This window comes from Lithobates pipiens, unplaced genomic scaffold (assembly GCF_037356315.1).
Source record: "Lithobates pipiens isolate NorthernLeopardFrog02 unplaced genomic scaffold, aLitPip1_a1.2 Scaffold_16, whole genome shotgun sequence".
Classification (NCBI taxonomy): domain Eukaryota; kingdom Metazoa; phylum Chordata; class Amphibia; order Anura; family Ranidae; genus Lithobates; species Lithobates pipiens.
In genome coordinates this window covers 12,403,666-12,425,432 of record NW_027507748.1, presented here as the reverse complement: position 1 = coordinate 12,425,432, position 21,767 = coordinate 12,403,666, and the positions used below count along the sequence as shown (strand labels likewise).

The 21,767-nt window shown below is 49.3% G+C and overlaps 1 protein-coding gene across 1 annotated transcript in view; it reads left to right on the top strand.

The window, feature by feature from the left end:
* SPAG17 (sperm associated antigen 17) overlaps positions 1 to 21,767 on the top strand; it is a 290,551-nt gene that overhangs the window by 118,302 nt on the left and 150,482 nt on the right. Inside the window, exons 5-11 of the mRNA XM_077479578.1 lie at positions 846 to 1,023; positions 2,876 to 3,052; positions 3,693 to 3,874; positions 5,552 to 5,707; positions 6,659 to 6,755; positions 7,432 to 7,553; positions 9,711 to 9,848. Coding sequence (XP_077335704.1) covers positions 846 to 1,023; positions 2,876 to 3,052; positions 3,693 to 3,874; positions 5,552 to 5,707; positions 6,659 to 6,755; positions 7,432 to 7,553; positions 9,711 to 9,848 — 1,050 coding nt within the window. The remainder of the gene's footprint in view (positions 1 to 845; positions 1,024 to 2,875; positions 3,053 to 3,692; positions 3,875 to 5,551; positions 5,708 to 6,658; positions 6,756 to 7,431; positions 7,554 to 9,710; positions 9,849 to 21,767) is intronic.

Genomic DNA, 21,767 nt, shown 5'->3' with positions numbered 1-21,767 from the left:
CAGGGTCAGGCCAGGTCAGCAACAGCCAGGCAAGATGGTACAAATTTAGCAGACAGGGACAAGCCAGATCAGCAAAAGTCGGGGGGCGCCCATACTGATATAGAAGGCAGGGACTGGCTGGGTCAGCAACAGCTGGATTAGACTGTACTATTATGGAAGTCAGGGACAGGCTGGGTCAGCAACAGCCAGACAAGATGATACCAGCATGGAAGGCAAGGACAGGCTGGGTCAGCAGCAGCCAGGGGAGGCAATACTAAAATGGAAGGCGGGGGCAGGCTGGGTCAGCAACATCCAGGGGAGACGGTACTGATATGGAAGGTAGGGACGGGCTGGGTCAGCAACAGTCAGGGGAGACAGTACTGATATGGAAGGCAGGGAGAAGCCGGGTCAGCAACAGTCGGGGGAGACAGTGCCGATATGGAAAGAGAGGACAGTCTGGGTCAGCAACAGTCGGGGTGACAGTCCAGTATAGATGATCACACCATCCTGGCATGCTTATCTTAAAAGAAAGTAAGGGAAACTTTTTTTATTTTCTTTTTTTTTTTATTAATATAGGTGCAGTGTTGCATGGCAGAGTAATTGTCAGTCAAACCTTCACAGCACTGAAAAATGGTAATGAAGGGGTGTATACAGACTGGTGGTAAATGACCCACTTGCCACTGTTTGCACATCTGTGCCCACATGCACCTGCAGAAAGATTTGCAACTATGCATAATTCTGTCTGCAGAACTCTGCTCACAGGCACGCTCAGGTTCTCACAATGAAGTCCATTTTTATTATTGCATTTATATTAACATTGCCGATATTTAGGCATCTGATACTAGAGTTTGTTTGGTATGTTTCAGTCTGCGGAGGACAAACCGAAGCATAAGGCGGTGAAGGGTGCCAAGGCTAAGCCATCCAGTGCCAAGGGTTCAGCCAAAGGAAAAGGCAAAGGAAAGGCCCCCGAGACTCCTCCCCCTGTGAAGAAAGAGACCACCCTGAAACGGCGGGGCGAGGAGGAGGAGGAGAACGCTTATATTGGTAATAATGTCGGGAAAACACTGTACTAAAGAGGATCTCCATCCAAAACATTTATTGTGGAAGAAAAGGGGTGCACGGGTGTAGTTGTACTTTGTTCCTGCAGGGTGAGAGTCCAGTGCTGGGCAGTTCCCCTGTTGATTTCCTCCTCTTGCTACTTAGGCCGGTAGAAGTGTTATAGTTTGCTCCTGCAGGGTGGAGGTCCAGTGCTGCACAATTCCCCCTTTGATTTTCTCTTCATGCTGCTCAGGCCTGTAGAAGTGTTATACTTTGTTCCTGCAGGGTGGGGGTCCAGTGCTGTGCAGTTCCCCCTTTGATTTTCTCCTCTTGCTGCTCAGGCCTGTAGAAGTGTTATACTTTGTTCCTGCAGGGTGGGGGGCAAGTGCTGCGCAATTCCCCCTTTGATTTCCTCCTCTTGCTACTTAGGCCGGTAGAAGTGTTATAGTTTGCTCCTGCAGGGTGGAGGTCCAGTGCTGCACAATTCCCCCTTTGATTTTCTCTTCATGCTGCTCAGGCCTGTAGAAGTGTTATACTTTGTTCCTGCAGGGTGGGGGTCCAGTGCTGTGCAGTTCCCCCTTTGATTTTCTCCTCTTGCTGCTCAGGCCTGTAGAAGTGTTATACTTTGTTTCTGCAGGGTGGGGGTCCAGAGCTGCGCAGTTCCCCTGTTGATTTCTCCCTCTTGCTGCTCAGGCCTGTAGAAGTGTTATACTTTGTACCTGCAGGGTGGGGGTCCAGTGCTGCGCAGTTCCCCTGTTGATTTCTCACTTTTGCTGCTCAAGCCTGTAGAAGTGTTATACTTTGTTCCTGCAGGGTGGGGGTCCAGTGCTGTGCAGTTCCCCTGTTGATTTCCTCCTCTTGCTGCTTAGGCCTGCAGAAGTGTTATACTTTGTTCCTGCAGGGTGGGGGTCCAGTGCTGTGCAGTTCCCCCTTTGATTTTCTCCTCTTGCTGCTCAGGCCTGTAGAAGTGTTATACTTTGTTCCTGCAGGGTGGGGGGCAAGTGCTGCGCAATTCCCCCTTTGATTTTCTCCTCTTGCTGCTCAGGCCTGTAGAAGTGTTATACTTTGTTTCTGCAGGGTGGGGGTCCAGAGCTGCGCAGTTCCCCTGTTGATTTCTCACTCTTGCTGCTCAAGCCTGTAGAAGTGTTATACTTTGTTCCTGCAGGGTGGGGGTCCAGTGTGGCGCAGTTCCCCTGTTGATTTTCCTCCTTTTGCTGCTTAGGCCTGCAGAAGTGTTATACTTTGTTCCTGCAGGGTGGGGGTCCAGTGCTGCGCAGTTACCCTGTTGATTTCCTCCTCTTGCTGCTTAAGCCTGCAGAAGTGTTATACTTCCTGCAGGGTGGGGGTGCAGTGCTGCGCAGTTCACCTGTTGATTTCTCCCTCTTGCTGCTCAGGCCTGCAGAAGTGTTATACTTTGTTCCTGCAGGGTGGGGGTCCAGTGCTGTGCAGTTCCCCTGTTGATTTTTCTCCTCTTGCTGCTCAGGCCTGTAGAAATGTTATACTTTGTTCCTGCAGGGTGGGGGTCCAGTGTTGCGCAGTTCCCCTGTTGATTTCCTCCTTTTGCTGCTCAGGCCTGTAGAATTGTTATACTTTGTTTCTGCAGGGTGGGGGTCCAGTGCTGCGCAGTTCCCCTGTTGATTTCTTACTCTTGCTGCTTAGGCCTATAGAAGTGTTATACTTTGTTTCTGCAGGGTGCGGGTCCGGTGCTGCACAGTTCCCCCCCCCCCCCCGTGGACCAATTACACCAAAACCCAGCCATATCCGATCCATGATTCTGTGAGTTTGACGCAATGCCATGGTTGGCACAATGGTCGGTGAATGTCGCTCAATCACAGCCGCCATGTTGTCTTTTCCACAGATGATGAGCCAGACGACGGAGTCCAGCACTATATCATCGTACTGGGAGTCTACCAACCACAGATCCTCGCCCTGCTGGCCGATCTGGGCATCCACGTGTCCAGCGTCATCAGGATGTCCTCCCAGAACTACACCAGCCTGCCAGCGGATCCGGCACAGGGGGAGGCGGAGCCAGAAGGTAGATTATAATTAAGTCTTGTGGAGGGGTCAGTGCTGACGATTTTGGTAACCTTGTGAATGGGATCGATTCTGTAGGAAGGTCTGATGTGAGGAATATGAAATCAATTGTGACCTTCCTTCGGTTATATTTTTTTTTATTGTTTAGAGCTGTAACACCCACATGTGGCATATATGCGTCTATGAGTGGCATGGGTTTCTGTGCCCAGACTGACAGCGAAGCTTGAGATTTCAGTGCACAGGAACATATTTAAAGAGGCGCTGAAAACGATCGACCTTATAAATAGGGGAAGAAAAACATCAAACAAGCTTAATAGCTCTGGTGAGGGGGCTTCACTCCATGGGCTCATGGCTACATCACTCCTCTACTATATCTAAGGAGGGAGCCATGGTTGTCACCTTGGGCTGATCTCCTGATATAGACCACAAACATGTCCGTATCTCTTCATCTCCAATACATGGGGGTGCGGGGCAATCGGCAGAGTGCAGGAGATGGCCAAGAAGGAGGATGTTCTTTGCTGCAGCTCATAGGAAATGTAAAAGAAATGTATAGGAAATGTAAAGGACACGTCATTTCTTCTTCTTCTTTCTCCTTCCTCCTTTCTTTTTTTTTCTTCTCTGTAAAATCTTTGTTTCTCCAGCTGTAGAAGCCGAGACACAGAGGAGAACGTCTGTCACCAAATCCCTGGAAGTGTTCTGGAAGTACCTGGAACCGATCCTGGAAAGTGGGAAGAGCGGATCAGCATTATCGCAGATCGCACGACTGCAACACCTGGTGAAAGAGAACGTCCAACCCACAGACTGGACTGATACCGAGCAGCAGGTGACACCGCCAGGTCTTCCCCCTCTTCCCTTACCTTCTACCTTCATTCTCCCTCCCTAGCCTTCACCTTCTTTCTTTCTTCTTCAATTTCCCACCTTTCCTTTCCACCTCCTTCTGTCTTCCTCCTCTTCTCACTTCAACCCTTTTCTTCCTTCCCTCCTTCCATCCTACCTCTCTTTCCCTTTTCTTTCCACCATTTTTCCACCGCCCATTTCTCAATCCTCATCCCCCCTCCCCTTTCTCTATCCCCCCCCCCCCTCTCTCATGCTCCCTCTCTTCCTCTTTCCCCTCTCTCTCCTCTCTTCTCTATCTTCTCTTCCTCTCTCTCTTCTATCTATCTTCTGTGTGTGTGTGTGTCTCTCTCTCTCTCTCTCTCTTATTCTCCCTCTCTTCCTCCCCCCCCTCTCTCTCCTCTCTTCTTGTCTCTTCTCTTCACCCCTCTCTCTCTCTCTCTCTCTCTCATTCTCCCTCTCATTCTCCCTCTCATTCTCCCTCTCATTCTCCCTCTCATTCTCCCTCTCATTCTCCCTCTCATTCTCTTCTCTTCTCTCTCTTCCTCTTTCCCCTCCCTCTCTTCTCTCTCTCTCTCTCTCTCTCTCTCTCTCCCTCTTCATCCTCTCTCTCCCCTCTTCTCTTCTCCCCTCTTCTCTTCTCCCCTCTTCTCCTCTCTTCTCTTCTCTCTCTTCCCCTCTCCTCTCCTCTCCTCTCTCTCCCTCTCCTCTCTCCCTCTCTTCTTCGTCTTCGTCTTCTTCTTCGTCTTCTTCTTCTTCCTACTCGTCTTCTTCTTCCTACTCGTCTTCTTCTTCCTACTCGTCTTCTTCTTCTTCTTCTTCTTCTTTTCTTCCTACTCGTCTTCTTTTCTCTACTCTGCTTCTTCTTCTTCATACTCTTCTTCTCCTTCTTCCTACTTCTTCTTCCTACTCTTCTTCTTCCTACTCTTCTTTTTCTTCCTCTACTTCTTCTTCTTCTTCTTCTTCTTCTTCTTCTTCTTCTTCTTCCTCTACTTCCTCTTCCTCTTCTTCTTCTTCTTCTTCTTCCTCTTCTTCTTCCTCTTCTTCCTCTTCTTCTTCCTCTTCTTCCTCCTCTTCTTCTTCTTCTTCCTCTTCTTCCTCCTCTTCTTCTTTTTCCTCTCCTCCTTCTTCTCCTTCTTTCTTCTCTTCTCTCTCTTCGCTCTCTCCCCCCTCCCTCTCCTCTCTCTCTCTCTCTCTCTCTCTCTCTCTCTCATTCTCCCTCTCTTCCTCCTCCTCTTCTCTGCTCTCTCTTCCTCTTTCCCCTCCCTCTCCTCTCTATCGCTCTTCTTCTTCTTTCTTCTTTCTTCTTCCTTCTTCCTTCTTCTTTCTTCTTCTTCTTCTTTCTTCTTTCTTCTTTCTTCTCTCTCTTCTCTTTTTTCTCTCCCCTCTTCTCGCTCTCTCTCTCTTCCCCCTTCCCTCCCTCCTTTTATTATATATATTAGTTTTATTTTATTTTTCTTACGTTATCACCTTCATTATCTCTTTCAATATCACGCTTATTATCCCTTTTATTATAACATTTGTTATTACATTTTTTGTTACGTTTTATTATCACCTTTTATTATCTCTTTCATTATAACCTTTATTATGACTTTTTAATATAACGTTATTATCACATTTATTATTATATTTATTATCTCCTTTTCTATCGGGCTCATTCTTGTAGATGAAATATTCCTCGGAGGTGTTTGAGAGCGTCGCCTGTCTGATGTACGGTTGGCTGGACTGGAGGAGACAACACCAGCAGTACCTGGATAACATGCGGATCATCCGTGTCCCGGCCGCGGAGAAGGCTGCGGAGAGACCGCCCTCAGCGCCAGAGGCGAGTCACATGGCATCCTGGCTGTGGGAGTGTCATTTATCTTTGTGTCACTGCCCCGCCCACCACTGGCCGGATCTCTCTGTTCCAGTGGGACGGACACAACTCTCTGATCAATTCTCCATCTTTTATCAATATTATGATGTTTCTTAGGGCGACATAATATACGTCTTTTATTTGGTACCATCTTTGCTCGGATTATTTATAGGCTGACAAATAATTCGATGTTTACATGTCTATAAACAGTCCGCTGTCTTCTGTCACTTTCATGCGGCTTTGTTTTTAAACAAAGCCAAGTGATCACCCCTGTACAGCTGACAAGGATGATCACATTATCAGGAAATCACATTGATTGATTCCCAATCGTTAGTGGAGACCTAAAGCTGCCAGTGACAGCTGAATCTCAGTTAGGAGTGTGCACAGCTGCATGCTCCTAGTAACAAAAGGGGAAGAGAATATATACATTTAGATTATATATGTGAATAGCATAAGAAGCTGTTCTGTACCATATACAGAATACAGAGGCCGGTAACAATCCTCCTATATCAGGTATACCTGTTTATCTGCAGTCGTCTCTTCTTTACAGCTGTACAAAGTCCAGGATTTAGAACACTTGTCTGGGAGCTGAAGTTAAACTCTGCAGAGCTCTGTGAGGAGAGCTCTGAGAGCTGATTGGAGGTGAAGGGCCTCCCCCTATCACACAGTACACAGGATCAGACCTGAGGCTGTCAATCACAGGCCGTGTGCTGGAGATCCCTTCCCTGTCACCTTTTATCTCTTGGTGTCAGGAAAACTTGGTCAGAAGTGATTCAAGCAAGGGAAGGAGGCAGCAGACAGAAATGACACGGTGCTCTGGATTGGGACAAGGACACACTGTAGAGGGATGTGCTTTGTTCATATTTCATGTCTATATTTTTAATAATAATTCAGAATTCTCCGTCTTTGCCCGGTTAGGCTCCGGCTGCAGGGATACCATCCAGTCCGACAGGGAAAAGGAAAGGACAAGCGGACGAGGTTCATGCGGCATCCTCGCCGCCAACCCCGACTCAGCGTGAGTACAGCGGGTGCTTTCTGGGGGGGAAGGGGAGGGGACAAGCCATTGTGATGTCAGCCGGAGACCATGAGCACTCTATAGATCCCTCCCCTGCAGCGGTGGTGCCTCTGACATCACTCACCTACAATGCACGCTCCTCCACATACTCAGATAACACAGGATTTGCATTAAAAGTACCTGAATGCGCCTTGGGGGCAGCTACTTTTACAGCCCCTGCACAGCAGAGCTCAGATTGGGAGATGGAGGAGCAGCACAAGGAGCCAATAAGTGCAAAGTACATGCTGATAGGAGGAGAGAGCAGTGCGACAGAGAGCTGAGCTTATCATTCTGCTACTTTCTCATTTCACTGTCCAATCACAGCTCGGGGGGTGGGAGGGGGTGAGGGACGGGATCTGTAAGTGTTAACAGAGAAAAATCAGGTCTTCTCCCCTGCAGACAGGGCTGTGCTATGTGGCAGAGCTGTGCAAATCTCAGGACTGGGTGGATAGAAATACAAATGGAGTTCAGATTTAATCTTTCTGCACATTTCAGGATCCTAATTTATGGTCCTTTATAAAAAAAACATAAACGGCTCAACGACAATTTTAAATGAATATAAAAAGTTAAACAAATCTGACCAATGAAGTAATATGTATTGAATGATGATGTCATTGCGTCTCGTCTGTCTGTGCAGTGGAGGTGGAGAGCCCCGCCCTGACGGCGGATGTGGATATGAGATTCTATAATGACCTTCTGAGTGATGTCCCGGAGGAACTCCTAACTGTCCCTCTTATAATGTACGGCATGCTGGAGCAGGTGAGATACTACCTACTGTCCACCAGGGGTCCCCACCCACCATGGGGTGTCTGCGCCCTCTATTGTATACTACACCTTCTCCTGGTACATCTTCTATCGTGTAAAATGAGTAACCAACAGGGATGGTGGGAACCCCTCACAATGGGCACAGCGGGTGTACAGACCCGGGAACTCAGCACAGGGATGGTGGGAACCCTCACAATGGGCACAGCGGGTGTACAGACCCGGGAACTCAGCACAGGGATGGTGGGAACCCCTCATAATGGGCACAGTGGGTGTACAGACTTGGGGACTCAGCACAGGGATGGTGGGAACCCCTCATAATGGGCACAGCGGGTGTACAGACCCGGGAACTCAGCACAGGGATGGTGGGAACTCCTCATAATGGGCACAGTGGGTGTACAGACCCGGGAACTCAGCACAGGGATGGTGGGAACCCCTCATAATGGGCACAGTGGGTGTACAGACTTGGGGACTCATCACAGGGATGGTGGGAACCCCTCATAATGGGCACAGCGGGTGTACAGACCCGGGAACTCAGCACAGAGATGGTGGGAACCCCTCATAATGGGCACAGCAGGTGTACAGACCCGGGAACTCAGCACAGGGATGGTGGGAACCCCTCATAATGGGCACAGCAGGTGTACAGACCCGGGAACTCAGCACAGGGATGGTGGGAACCCCTCATAATGGGCACAGCAGGTGTACAGACCCGGGAACTCAGCACAGGGATGGTGGGAACTCCTCATAATGGGCACAGCGGGTGTACAGACCCAGTAACTCAGCACAGGGATGGTGGGAACCCCTCATAATGGGCACAGTGGGTGTACAGACCCGGGAACTCAGCACAGGGATGGTGGGAACCCCTCATAATGGGCACAGTGGGTGTACAGACTTGGGGACTCAGCACATGGATGGTGGGAACTCCTCATAATGGGCAATGCAGGTGTACAGACCATTCATAGGGCCCATTTATATAATAAGTGGCTCAGATGGGGTCCATGACCCCTCCCACTCTCATATTTAGACCTGGGCATGGTCTGGTTGTATCTCGCTGTCCATACACAGGGAAGAGGTTGAAATTGGAACAGTAGCGGTTTATGGGACCCAACGTGGTTCCTTTGTTGCCTCTTTCTACCTCAGCCATAGTAGACATGACTGTATTTTAGGGGGCAGGGAGTGTAAAGGAGGGTAGGAAGGGTAGGTTAGTAGACATGACTGTGTAATGGGGGACAGGGGCTGTAAAGGAAGGTAGGTTAGTAGACATACTTGTATTATGGGGTGCCCAGGACTGTACTGGTGGGGGGAGGTTCTGTAAATGAGGGTAGGAGGGGTAGGTTAGTAGGCATTCTTGTATTATGGGGGGCAGGGACTGTAAAGGAAGGTAGGAGGGGTAGGTAGTAGACATGATGGTATTATGGGGGGACAGGGGCTGTAAAGGAGGGTAGGAGGGGTAGGTTAGTAGACATGATGGTATTATGGGGGACAGGGTCTGTAAAGGAGAGTAGGAGGGGTAGGTTAGTAGGCACTCTTGTATTATGGGGGGCAGGGACTGTAAAGGAGGGTAGGAGGGGGTAGGTTAGTAGACATAACGGTATTATTGGGGACAGGGGCTGTAAAGGAGGGTAGGAGGTGTAGGTTTGTAGGCATTCTTGTATTATGGGGGGCAGGGACTGAAAGGAGGGTAGGAGGGGGTAGGTTAGTAGACATGACGGTATTATGGGGGACAGGGGCTGTAAAGGATGGTAGGAGGGGTAGGTTAGTAGACATGCTTGTATTATGGGGGGGGGGCTGTAAAGGAGGGTAGGAGGGGTAGGTTAGTAGACATGCTTGTATTATGGGGGGGGGGGGCTGTAAAGGAGGGTAGGAGGGGTAGGTTAGTAGACATGCTTGTATTATGGGGGACAGGGGCTGTAAAGGAGGGTAGGAGGGGTAGGTTAGTAAATATTCTTGTATTATGGGGGGCCGAGGACTGTAAAGGAGGGTAGGAGGGGGTAGGTTAGTAGACATGCTTGTATTATGGGGGGCCGAGGACTGTAAAGGAGGGTAGGAGGGGTAGGTTAGTAGACATGCTTGTATTATGGGGGCAAGGAGGGGTAGGTGCGGATCTTGTTTTGCATTACATGCGACATGTGATTCTCCATTTTCTTCTCTCAGATTGTTGCAACAGAGAAAGATCTGGTACCGCCAAATGAGATGATACCGGATCCCCGAGCGGACGGCCTGGACCCCGCCATCGCTGGTCACCTGGTCTCTATCCTCCATTCTCTGTCCCTCTCAGAAAAGGAAAAGAAGGTAAAAATCCTTTAAATCCTCCCTCCGGCCTTCCCTTTAGACTTGTGCAGGTGTAGCGGCTCCTCCCCTGGACTGAAATTACTTCCTCTGATTTCACTGCACACTGTGAGCTTCTCACCATGTGCATTAGAAGCTGCAGCAAGTCCGATAGAGCCCCGCCCTCATTTTCTGGTTGGAGGACACCCATTATTATAACGCTCTTTCCTCCCCAGCCTGGCTGTAATGCAACACTGTACCTCTATGACATTTGTGTCCTTTTTTTTTTCACACAAATAGAGCTTTCCTTTGGTGGTATTTGATCACCTCTGAGGGTTTTTATTTTTTGAGCTATAAATGAAAAAAAGACCGAAAATTTTGTAACATAAAAAAGCATTTTTATTCATTTCTGTTATAAAAATTTTGCAAATTAGTAAATTTTCTTCATTAATTTTGGCCAAAATTTATACTGCTACATTTCTTTGGTAAAAAATAACCCTAATCAGTGTATATTATTTGGTCTGTGTGAAAGTTATAGAATCTACAATCTATGGTGCCAGTCACTGAAAATTGATCACACCTTCACAAGAAGCCAGGAAAGTACAAATACCCCCCAAATGACACCAGTTTAGAAAGTAGACAGTCCAGGGTATTTAGTAAGAGGCATAGTGAGTTTTTTTGAATGAGTTATTTTTTCCCACAATTCTTTGCAAAATTAAGATTTTTTTTTTTCACCAAATTGTGACAATAATCACACACAGCATATGCATACCACAAATTACACCCCAAAACACATTACTCCTCTTCCTGAGTATGGTTATATCACATGTGTGAGACTTTTGCACAGCCTGGCCACATACAGAGGCCCAACATTCAGGGAGCACCTTCAGGTGTTCTAGAGACATAAATTGCACATATAATTTCCTGGATAAGGCCCTGGGGCACCAGGACAATAGAAACGCTGAAAAAAATTACCAAATTTTTCAAAGTGAACATCCCAACGTATAATCTATGAGGCATAATGAGTCTTTTAAACATGTCATTTTTTTCCACAAGTTTTTGGAAAATGTGTAAAGAAAATGAAAATGCACTTTTTAAAGATGTCCATTTAGAAGATATTGATAACACATAGCATGTACATAGCAAAAATTACCCCCCAAAATAAATTATGCTACTCCTCCTGAGTATGGGGATACCACATGTGTGAGGCTTCTACACAGCCTGGCCACATACAGAGGCCCAACATGCAGGGAGCACCATCACGTGTTTTAGGGACATACATTCCAAATCGAATTTGACTACCTATTATACTATACCTTTGTGGCACTGTAGTGGCATGCGCGTTGCACGGAAGAGCACTGATGTGGTATGGATGAGAACTGATATGGCACTGTTGAGAACTGATGTGGCATGGATGAGCACAGACGTGGCATGGATGAGCACTAAAGTGGCACAGATGAGAACTGATGTGGCACGGATGAGCACTGATGTGGTATGGATGTGGCACGAATGAGCACTGATGTGGCACGAATGAGCACTGATGTGGCACAAATGAGCACTGATGGGGCATGGATGAGAACTGATGTGGCACTGTTGAGAACTGATGTGGCATGGATGAGCACTAATGTGGCATGGATGAGCACTAATGTGGCATGGATGAGCACTAATGTGGCATGGATGAGCACTAATGTGGCACGGATGAGCACTGATGTGGCATGAATTAGCACTGATGTGGCATGAATGACCACTGATGTGGCAGGGATGAGTACTTATGTGGCATGGATGTGGCACGAATGAGCACTGATGGGGCATGGATGTGGCACGAATGAGCACTGATGGGGCATGGATGTGGCATGGATGAGCACTGATATGGCATGAATTAGCACTGATGTGGCATGGATGTGGCATGAATGACCACTGATGTGGCACGGATGAGTACTTATGTGGCATGGATGTGGCACGAATGAGCACTGATGGGGCATGGATGTGGCACGGATGAGCACTGATATGGCATGGTTGGCATAAATGAAGATGGATGATCCAGGGATGGAGCATGAATGAGTATGGACGAGCAAGGGATGGAGCATGGATGAGCATGAATGTGGATGGATGAGCCAGGGATGGATGGATGGATGAGTCAGGGATGGAGCATGAGTGAGAATGAATGTGGATGGATGAGCCAGAGATGGATGAGTCAGGGATGGAGCATGAGTGAGGATGAATGGGGATGGATGAGTCAGGGATGGAGCATGAGTGAGGATGAATGAGCAAGGGATGGAGTATGGCTGAATATGAATGGGGATGCATGTATGAGCCAAGGATGGGCACATATCAGGGCTGTGGGCACTTCAGATCCAGCCCACAGCACTGCTGCACCGGCTCCTTCCTCTCCTCCTGTACTGATCAGCATGAGGAGAGGGGAGGAGCCGAACCGGACATGCTTCGGTTTGTTTACAAGTGATTACTTCGTCATTGGACAGAGTGATCACGTGCTAAGGGGCTGCTGTCATTTGCCCTTTATCCCGGTCCGTGACATGCTAGGGGCTGGGAGACCCGACGGTCACGCACATTCCCGGGAGCGCCATTCTGGGAGGACGTTATAGTATGCCCTCCCAGAGTTGTCTGACCTCGCTGTAGCCGTTTTATGGCAAGTGGTTAAAAATATTGTTATTACGTTGAAGAGGTGGGGAGGCCCCAAGGAAGGCAAAATATAAACAGATAAAATCTTCAGATTTATTTACATTAATCCCAGATGATCCTATCACGGGGGTCCTTTTTCGGGCAGTTCATTTCATGGGGTGACAACTGTCTTCCAGCTATCCTCCTATGTTGTCACCATGTCATATTCACCCCTGGTGGGCATGCTGACACACTTTGCACTGCCATGGCCCACCATTGGTCACCATCAGGAAGCCAGTGCAGCCGGCGTGTAGGCAGGAAATAGGTGCAAGAAGCTGGAGGAGATCAGCAAAACTGAGATGGTATATTTTATGAATTAAAAAACATTGTGGTTTATGATAGAGGAAATGATGTCCAGCCTGGATTACTATAAGGAATGAGGAGTCATTATTCAGGAACACATTGTTATTATAAAGTATCAATATTCTGAATACAATGTTGCAACTAATAAAAGATAAAACCCCCAATAAAACCGAGTTCAGCCCATTGTTCTCCTTCATGTCTGTTAGTGGTAAAAATTATCCGGAGACGCCAATCCCGGCTCTAAGATCAGTTATGAGCCTTCGCTGCGCTCTTTGATTTTCTGTCTGATTATAAACTTCCATTTTATTTGCTGCATTAAACTTTCCCTGCACTCGATGTAAATCGTTCTTTTCTATTAAAGCCGACCTGAGAAATGATATGCAGGACCAGAGCCGTCCCCTTGTATATCATCACTAGGGATGAGCCGAACACCCCCCGGTTCGGTTCGCACCAGAACTTTCGAACGGACCCCAAATTCGTACGAACGTTAGAACCCCATTGAAGTCTATGGGACTCGAACGTTCGAAATTAAAAGTGCTAATTTTAATGGCTAATATGCAAGATACTGTCCTAAAAAGGGTTTGGGGACCTGGCTCCTGCCTCAGGGGACATGGGTCACTGCAAAAAAAAGATTTAAAAATGGCCGTTTTGGCGGGAGCACTGATTTTAATGACGATTAAAGTGAAAAAAAAAAGTGAAATATTCCTTTAAATATGGTGCCTGGGGGGTGTCTGTAGTATGCCTGTGAAGTGCCACGTGTTTCCCGTGTTTAGAACAGTCCCTGCACAAAATGACATTAAACGGAAATAACATCATTTAAAACTGCTTGCGGTTTTAATGTAATATCTGGTTCCTGCAATATGGTTTCATAGTTTCATAGTTAGTTTCATAGTTAGTTAGGTTGAATAAAGACACCAGTCCATCAAGTTCAACCTGAGTGAGTGTCTACAATTGTCCCTTTCCCTGTGCATTGCTACACCCACAACAGTCCCTACCGTCAAGGAGCCCACAATCCAAGGTCCCCATTCACATACTAGGGCCAATTTTGGACAGAAGCCAGAAGCCAATTAACCTACCTGCATGTCTTTGGATTGTGGGAGGAAACCGGAGTACCCGGAGGAAACCCACGCAGGCACTGGGAGAACATGCAAACTCCAGGCAGGTAGTGTCATGGTTGGGATTTGAACCAGTGACCTTCTTACTGCTAGGTGAGAGTGCTAACCACTACACCACTGTGCCGCCCAGGTTGAAAATCATTGAGAAAAATGGCATGGGTAGCCCTCCCTGCCCATTACCAGCCCCTTTGGGTCTTGTACGCATATTAAGGGGAACCCAGTACCCATATTAAAAAAAGGAAATGCGTGTGGCCCCCCAGGCCCTATATACTCAGAACAGCAGTATACAGGCGGTGCAAACAAGACAGGGACTGTGTAGGTTTGTTGTGTTAAGTAGAATCTTTTGTAATTTTCAACTGGTACATTCTTAAAGTGTAGCTCCAGTCATAAAAACTATTTTTAAGCTTTTTGGAAAACATAGGGAAGGGTTATCACCCCTGTATAATTTGTTTTGTCGTCCATCTTTTTTCATCTCACTTGCTGTTGTCTCCTTGCGTTTGCAAGTAGGAGATGTTTGTAAGTTGGATGTTTGAAAGTAGGGGCCTGCCCTATATGCTCTGCAGAAATGGCGGAACAAGGTGTTGGTTTTGCCACAACATTGTAAGCCCTCAAAGTGACTCTTGGTGGGCGCTGGAGCGCCCTGCTGTGAACGATTATATCAAGAATTGTAATTACATGCCATTGTTGAACAGTGGTAGAAAAATTGACCTTTGGTGGTTGCAGGGGCGTACCTAGAGCATTTGGCACCCAGGGCGGATCCTATGCCTGGCACCCCCCCCACCTTAAAATGTAAAAAACACCTCACTTTGCCCCCTGCATACCTCTGCATCCTTCAATATCTTTTTGTCACTACTTTGTACCCCCCCCCCCTCTCCACAACTGCACCTCTGGACCCCTTTACATTACACAGCACCCTGCACCTCTGCATCCCTTTACATCACACAGCCCCTCACAGCTCTGGACCCCCTGCATGTTACACAGACCCCCTACAGTACAGACCCCCCTCTCTACCGTACAGACTCCCCATCTTCAGTGTAGACCCCACCAAATAAGAGGACTACATATCCCAGCATGCAAGGCTGCAATGCATTACAGAGGAGGGCTACAAGTCCCAGCATGCACTGTACTACAGAGGAGGGCCACAAATCCCAGCATGCAAGGCAGCACTGCACTATAGAGGACAACAAGTCCCAGCATGCAAGGCTGCACTGCATTACCAAGGAGGACCACAAGTCCCAGCATGCAAGGCTACTCTGCACTATAGAGGACCACAGGTCCCAGCATGCAAGGCTGCACTGCACTATAGATGACTACGTGTCCCAGCATGCAAGGCCTCCACTGGATTACAGAGGAGGACCACAGGTCCCAGCATGCAAGGCTACTCTGCACTATAGAGGGCCACAGGTCCCAGCATGCAAGGCTGCACTGCACTATAGAAGGGGATTACAAGTCCCAGTATGCAAGGCTGCATTACAGAGGAGGACTACAAGTCCCAGCATGCACTGTACTACTGAGGAGGACCACACCTCCCAGCATGTAAGGCTGCACTGCACTACAGAAGAGGACTACAAGTCCCAGCATGCAGAGCTGCACTGCGCTACAGAAGAGGACTACAAGTCCCAGCAAGCAAGGCTGCACTGCATTACAGAGGACTACAAGTCCCAGCATGCAAGGCTGCACTGTACTACAGAGGAGGCCTACAAGTCCCAGCATGCAAGGCTGCACTGTACTACAGAGGAGGCCTACAAGTCCCAGCATGCAAGGCTGCACTATGGAGGACTACAAGTCCAAGCATACAAAGCTGCTATGCTCAGCAGAGGAGAACTGTAAGCCCACACAGCCCGGTATGTTGGGACTTGTAGTCCTCCTCAGCTGCATCTTGCAGTTTGGGATGTTGAGGTTACATAATAAGAGCTGCAGAGAATCTCTTCACCCCCCCCCCCCCCCCCCTCGGTCTCTCTCTGTATGACCAGCACTGACCTATACCGGGAGGACACAGAGCCAGTGACACCTGTCGGCAGTGATCCGGGACCCGGTGCAACAATCCCCTTCTCTGTGGTTGCGTTACGCCGTTCTGATCAGTCTCGGGCACAGCCGAGCAGAGTGAAGCCGCCTCCCCCTCCTCCTCCATGCACAGCACTGTGTAGACATACAAGAGGAGGGGGAGGCAGCTTCACTCTGCTCGGCTGTGAGTAACAGCCGCTGCCCGAGACTGATCAGACCGGCGCGACGCAACCGCAGAGAAGGGGATTATTGCGCCGGGTCCTGGATCACTGCCGACAGATTTCACTCCACTCGGGTGCTGCTCGCACCTCCCCCTGCAATGCCGCCCGCAGCTTTCTGTGTGGTCAGTCTAACCTGCGGCGCTGTCTCCTCTTCAGTCGGAGGGGGAGGGTGCTGGCCTGGCACCCCCCCAGGGTGTGGCACCTGGGGCGGCCCGCACCCCCCGCCCCACACTTAGTACGCCACTGGGTGGTTGTGGTTATGGTGCCACGACACTATAAGTCCCCACAGTTACTCTGGGTGGGCACAGGAACGGGCCCTGCTGTGAAATATTATATGAAGAATTGTAATTACATGTCCCTGTTAAACAGGGGCAGAAAAATTGGGCCTTAGGCACTGGTGCTGGTGCCACATATACTCTATTTTTATTGCAGGAATTAGCCCTGCTGCAAAGCATTGCATCAAAAATTGTAATTAAACGCCCCTGTTAAACAGGGGCAGAAAAATTGGGCTGATGGCATCACCCAGAACCAAAAATGTTCTTCCAACATATCAGCGGAGGAGGAAGAGGATAGACAATCAACATAACAGGACAGTCACTCAGCATCAGCATAGGCAGTCTTGAAGGGATGTGATAATTCAAAAACAATTATTCGGTTACATCAGCTTCAGGTGCTTGGTAGCTGTGGGTGATCCAAGACTGATTCATCTTGATGAAGGTCAGTCGATCAACTGATTCGGTGGACAGGCGCACCCTGTAATCGGTAACAAAGCCACCAGCAGCACTGAAGGTGCGCTCCGAAAGAACGCTGGATGCAGGACAGGCCAGTAGCTCAATTGCATACTGTGCAAGCTCTGGCCAGTGATCCATCCTCAAGACCCAGTAAGCCAGAGGATTTTCAGTGGGAAAGGTGTCCAAGTCTGACCTTGCCCCTAGGTATTCCTGCACCATGTAAATCAGACGCTGGCGATGGTTGCTGGAACCGATCATACCTTGGAGCTGCGGACTAAAAAATTGCCTGGAAGCATCGGTCAGACGGCCACCTTCTCCACCGCTCCTTCTGACCGATGCCTCAGCAACACGTTGTCCAGGACCAGGAGTTTGTAACCTCCCAGTCTCTGGAAACGCGTTGCACAGACCTTTCTGCAAGGCCTCCCGGAGATGTCTCATCCTCTGCTCCCTCTGCTCCCTCTGCGACGGGAAGATAAGATCGGCAACCTTACCCTTGTACCGTGCATCAAGGAGAGTGGCCAGCCAGTAATGGTCCCTCTCCTTGATCCGAAGAATACGAGGATCCTTCCGCAGGCTTTGCAGGATCAGGGAGGCCATGCAGCGTAGGTTAGCTGAGGCATTCGGTCCAGAGTCCTCTGGGTCACTAAGGACAACATGATCCGCAGCTACCTCCTCCCAGCCACGTACAAGTCCACAGGTTTCTTGGGACTGTAAATAATCCCTACAAGACTGCTGCTGCTGCTGAGTGCCAGCCTCCACCTCCATGCTGACACAATCATCCTCCTCCTCCTCCTCATCCTCACCCTCTTCCTGTGTGATGGGTGGCACAGCAGGAACACTGTCTGGATAAAGGGGGCCTTGAGAGGCAAGGAAGTCCTCTTCTTCCTGCCTCTGTTCTGCCTCAAGTGCCCTGTCCATTATTCCACGCAGCGTATGCTCCAAGAGGTGGACAAGAGGTACAGTGTCACTGATCCATGCACTGTCACTGCTCACCATCCTTGTGGCCTCCTCAAACGGTGACAGGACAGTGCATGCATCCCTGATCATGCCCCACTGGCGTGGTGAGAAAAAAACGATTTCCCCTGACCCTGTCCTGGTGCCGTAGTCGCACAGGTACTCATTGATGGCCCTCTGCTGCGTGTGCAGCCGCTGTAGCATGGCCAACGTTGAGTTCCACCTGGTGGGCATGTCACATATAAGGCGGTTCTTGGGCAGGTTCAACTCATTTTGGAGCTCAACCAGCCGAGCACAGGCATTAAATGATCGGCGGAAATGCACACAGACTTTCCTGGCCTGCTTCAGGACATCCTGTAAGCCGGGGTACCTGCCCAAGAACCGCTGCACCACCAGGTTAAGGATGTGAGCCACACAGGGCACATGGGTCAGTTGTCCCTGTCGGAGGGCGGAGAGGAGGTTGGTGCCATTGTCGCAAACCACCATTCCTGGCTTAAGCTGGCGTGGCATCAACCACCTCTCGGCCTGCCCCTGCAGAGCTGACAAAACATCCGCCCCAGTGTGGCTCCTGTCCCCCAAACAAACCAGTGCAAGCACGGCATGGGATCGTTTTGCCTGCGTACTTGCATAGCCCCTGGAACCCCTACGGAGCACCGCTGGTTCTGAGGACAGAGCACTGGAAGAGGCCATGGAGGAAGAAGAAGAGGAGGGGGTGGAGGAGAGAGGTGTGTCACAACCAATAGTAGCATTTTGGAGGCGTGGTGGTGGAACAACCTCCAACACTACTGCACCTTGTCCTGCATCCTTCCCAGCTGCCAGAAGAGTGACCCAATGGGCCGTGAAAGACAGGTAACGTCCCTGTCCATGCCTGCTGGACCATGAGTCAGCGGTAATATGCACCTTACCGCTGACCGCCCTGTCCAGCGAGGCAAGGACATTGCCTTCCACATGCCGGTAGAGAGCCGGAATCGCCTTCCTTGAGAAAAAGTGGCGTTTGGGGACCTGCCACTGAGGAACCGCACATTGTACAAACTCACGGAAGGGGGCAGAGTCTACCAACTGAAAAGGCAGCAGTTGAAGTGCTAGCAATTTAGCCAAGCTAGCATTCAACCGCTGGGCATGTGGATGGCTGGGAGTGAACTTCTTTCGCCAGTCCAGCAGCTGGGGCAGGGACATTTGCCTGCTATAATCGGACGTGGGTGTACCGCTAGCAGAGTTCCCGGAAGCACTTGGCTGTGACACACCTAATTCTACACCTTCATTCCTCTCAGAGCAGGTTTCAGAGAGGACTGAAGGTCTAGTGGGGTTGGAGATGCCAGCTGATGAGGAGCAAGGAGAGGTCCGCTTTGTTCTTTGGTGTGGGTCTTTGAGGTACGCTTGCCAACGAGCTGCATGGCAGGTCAACATATGTCTGGTCAAGCATGTGGTGCCCAAGCGGCTGATGTTTTGGCCACGCGAGATACGCTTGAGACATATGTTGCAAATAGCAGCGGTGCGATCTGATGCACTCGTCTCAAAAAAGGCCCACACCAAAGAACTTTTAGAATAACGCGCAGAGGCAGCGTCCTGCACAGGCGGAGCTCTGCGGTGTGATTCAGTCGGTGTGCTGCCCCTAAGCTGGCCCCCGGAGGGCATCCTGCCTCGTTGGACATGTGCCTCCTCCTCCTCTCTCCTACCAGGCACCCACATGGAGTCAGTGCCCTCATCATCCCCTCCCTCTTCATCGCTGGAGCAAACCTGGCAGTATGCTGCAGCTTGTGGAACATGACTGTCAGATTGCTGTCCTTCTTGAGCATCCCCTCTCTCTACGCTCACGCTACTGCCTTCCTCTAGCTGAGTGTCATCATCAGAGCCCACAAAACACTGGGCATCCTCCTGGAGCATGTACCCAACACTGTGCTCAAAGAGTTCAGGAGACTCCTCAGGAGGACGTGGTGGGTCTAGGGAAGGAGTCACTGATGATGATGACATTGAGAGGAGGGAAGACGATGCGTTGGCAGCTGCTTTGCTAGTACCCTGAGCCTGGGTGAGAGAGGATGAGGAGGATGAAGAGGGCTTGGTCATCCACTCTACCAAGTCGTTGGCATGTTGCGGCTCAACATGTCCAGCTGCCGAAAAGAAGGACAAGCGGGTCCCATGGCCACATGCTGATGATGACGATGCACCGCGTCCACGACCAGCACTGTTGTCTCTAGACACAGAGCCTGCTTGCCCTCTTTTATCGGCTCATGTCTGTCTGCCTCTCCTTGTTGGCCTTCCAGACATGGTAATGGCCTGAAGGGAGTTGGGAAAACCAGCAATTGGGTAGTTTATATTGAGCTGGAAGCACACAACACCCACTAACTCCTGCAGATGGCAGATGGCTCAAATAGAGAAGAGCTATGTAGATGGATATAGCGGTGTAACGCTGTCTGCAAGCTCTATTTAAAACGAGCAAGATAGTTAGCTATATAGGTGGATATAATGGTGTATACTGCGGTCAGGGCACGCAGACAACAACCACTACAGAAGAGCAAGAACGAAAAATCGTCCGATAACGATCGGTGTATACTATGTTGAAGGTACACAGAACACCCACTAACTGCTACAGATGCCAACACACTACACAAGGCCGCCACGCTGGCGGCCTTATATAGTGTGGGGCGTGTACTACACAGCCTGAGCTATGATTGGCCACAGGCAATCATGGCTCTCCTCGCTGCTGGCACTGTGATTGGCCAGGCATGCGGGGTCCCAGTGCATGCTTGGCCAATCATGAGCCAGCAATGTACTGCGATGGCGCAGTGCATTGTGGGCCGTGAGCGCCACACGAATTTGGCGCGAACGGCCCATAACGTTCGGAATTCGCCGAACGGGCGAACAGCCGATGTTCGACTTGAACACGAAGCTCATCCCTACTGACCACCAATGTAAGGAACATTCTTCTCACTGATCACCAATGTAAGGAACATTCTTCTCACCGATCACCAATGTAAGGAACATTCTTCCCACTGATCACCAATGTAAGGAACATTCTTCTCACTGATCACCAATGTAAGGAACGTTCTTCTCACCGATCACCAATGTAAGGAACGTTCTTCTCACTGATCACCAATGTAAGGAGCATTCTTCCCACTGATCACCAATGTAAGGGACATTCTTCTCACTGATCACCAATGTAAGGAACATTCTTCTCACTGATCACCAATGTAAGGAACATTCTTCCCACTGATCACCAATGTAAGGAACATTCTTCTCACTGATCACCAATGTAAGGAACGTTCTTCTCACCGATCACCAATGTAAGGAACGTTCTTCTCACTGATCACCAATGTAAGGAGCATTCTTCCCACTGATCACCAATGTAAGGGACATTCTTCTCACTGATCACCAATGTAAGGAACATTCTTCTCACTGATCACCAATGTAAGGAACATTCTTCCCACTGATCATCAATGTAAGGAACATTCTTCTCACTGATCACCAATGTAAGGAACGTTCTTCTCACTGATCACCAATGTAAGGAGCATTCTTCCCACTGATCACCAATGTAAGGGACATTCTTCTCACTGATCACCAATGTAAGGAACATTCTTCCCACTGATCACCAATGTAAGGAACATTCTTCCCACTGATCACCAATGTAAGGGACATTCTTCCCACTGATCACCAATGTAAGGAACATTCTTCTCACTGATCACCAATGTAAGGAACATTCTTCCCACTGATCACCAATGTAAGGAACATTCTTCCCACTGATCACCAATGTAAGGAACATTCTTCCCACTGATCACCAATGTAAGGAACATTCTTCCCACTGATCACCAATGTAAGGAACATTCTTCTCACTGATCACCAATGTAAGGAACATTCTTCCCACTGATCACCAATGTAAGGGACATTCTTCTCACTGATCACCAATGTAAGGAACATTCTTCCCACTGATCACCAATGTAA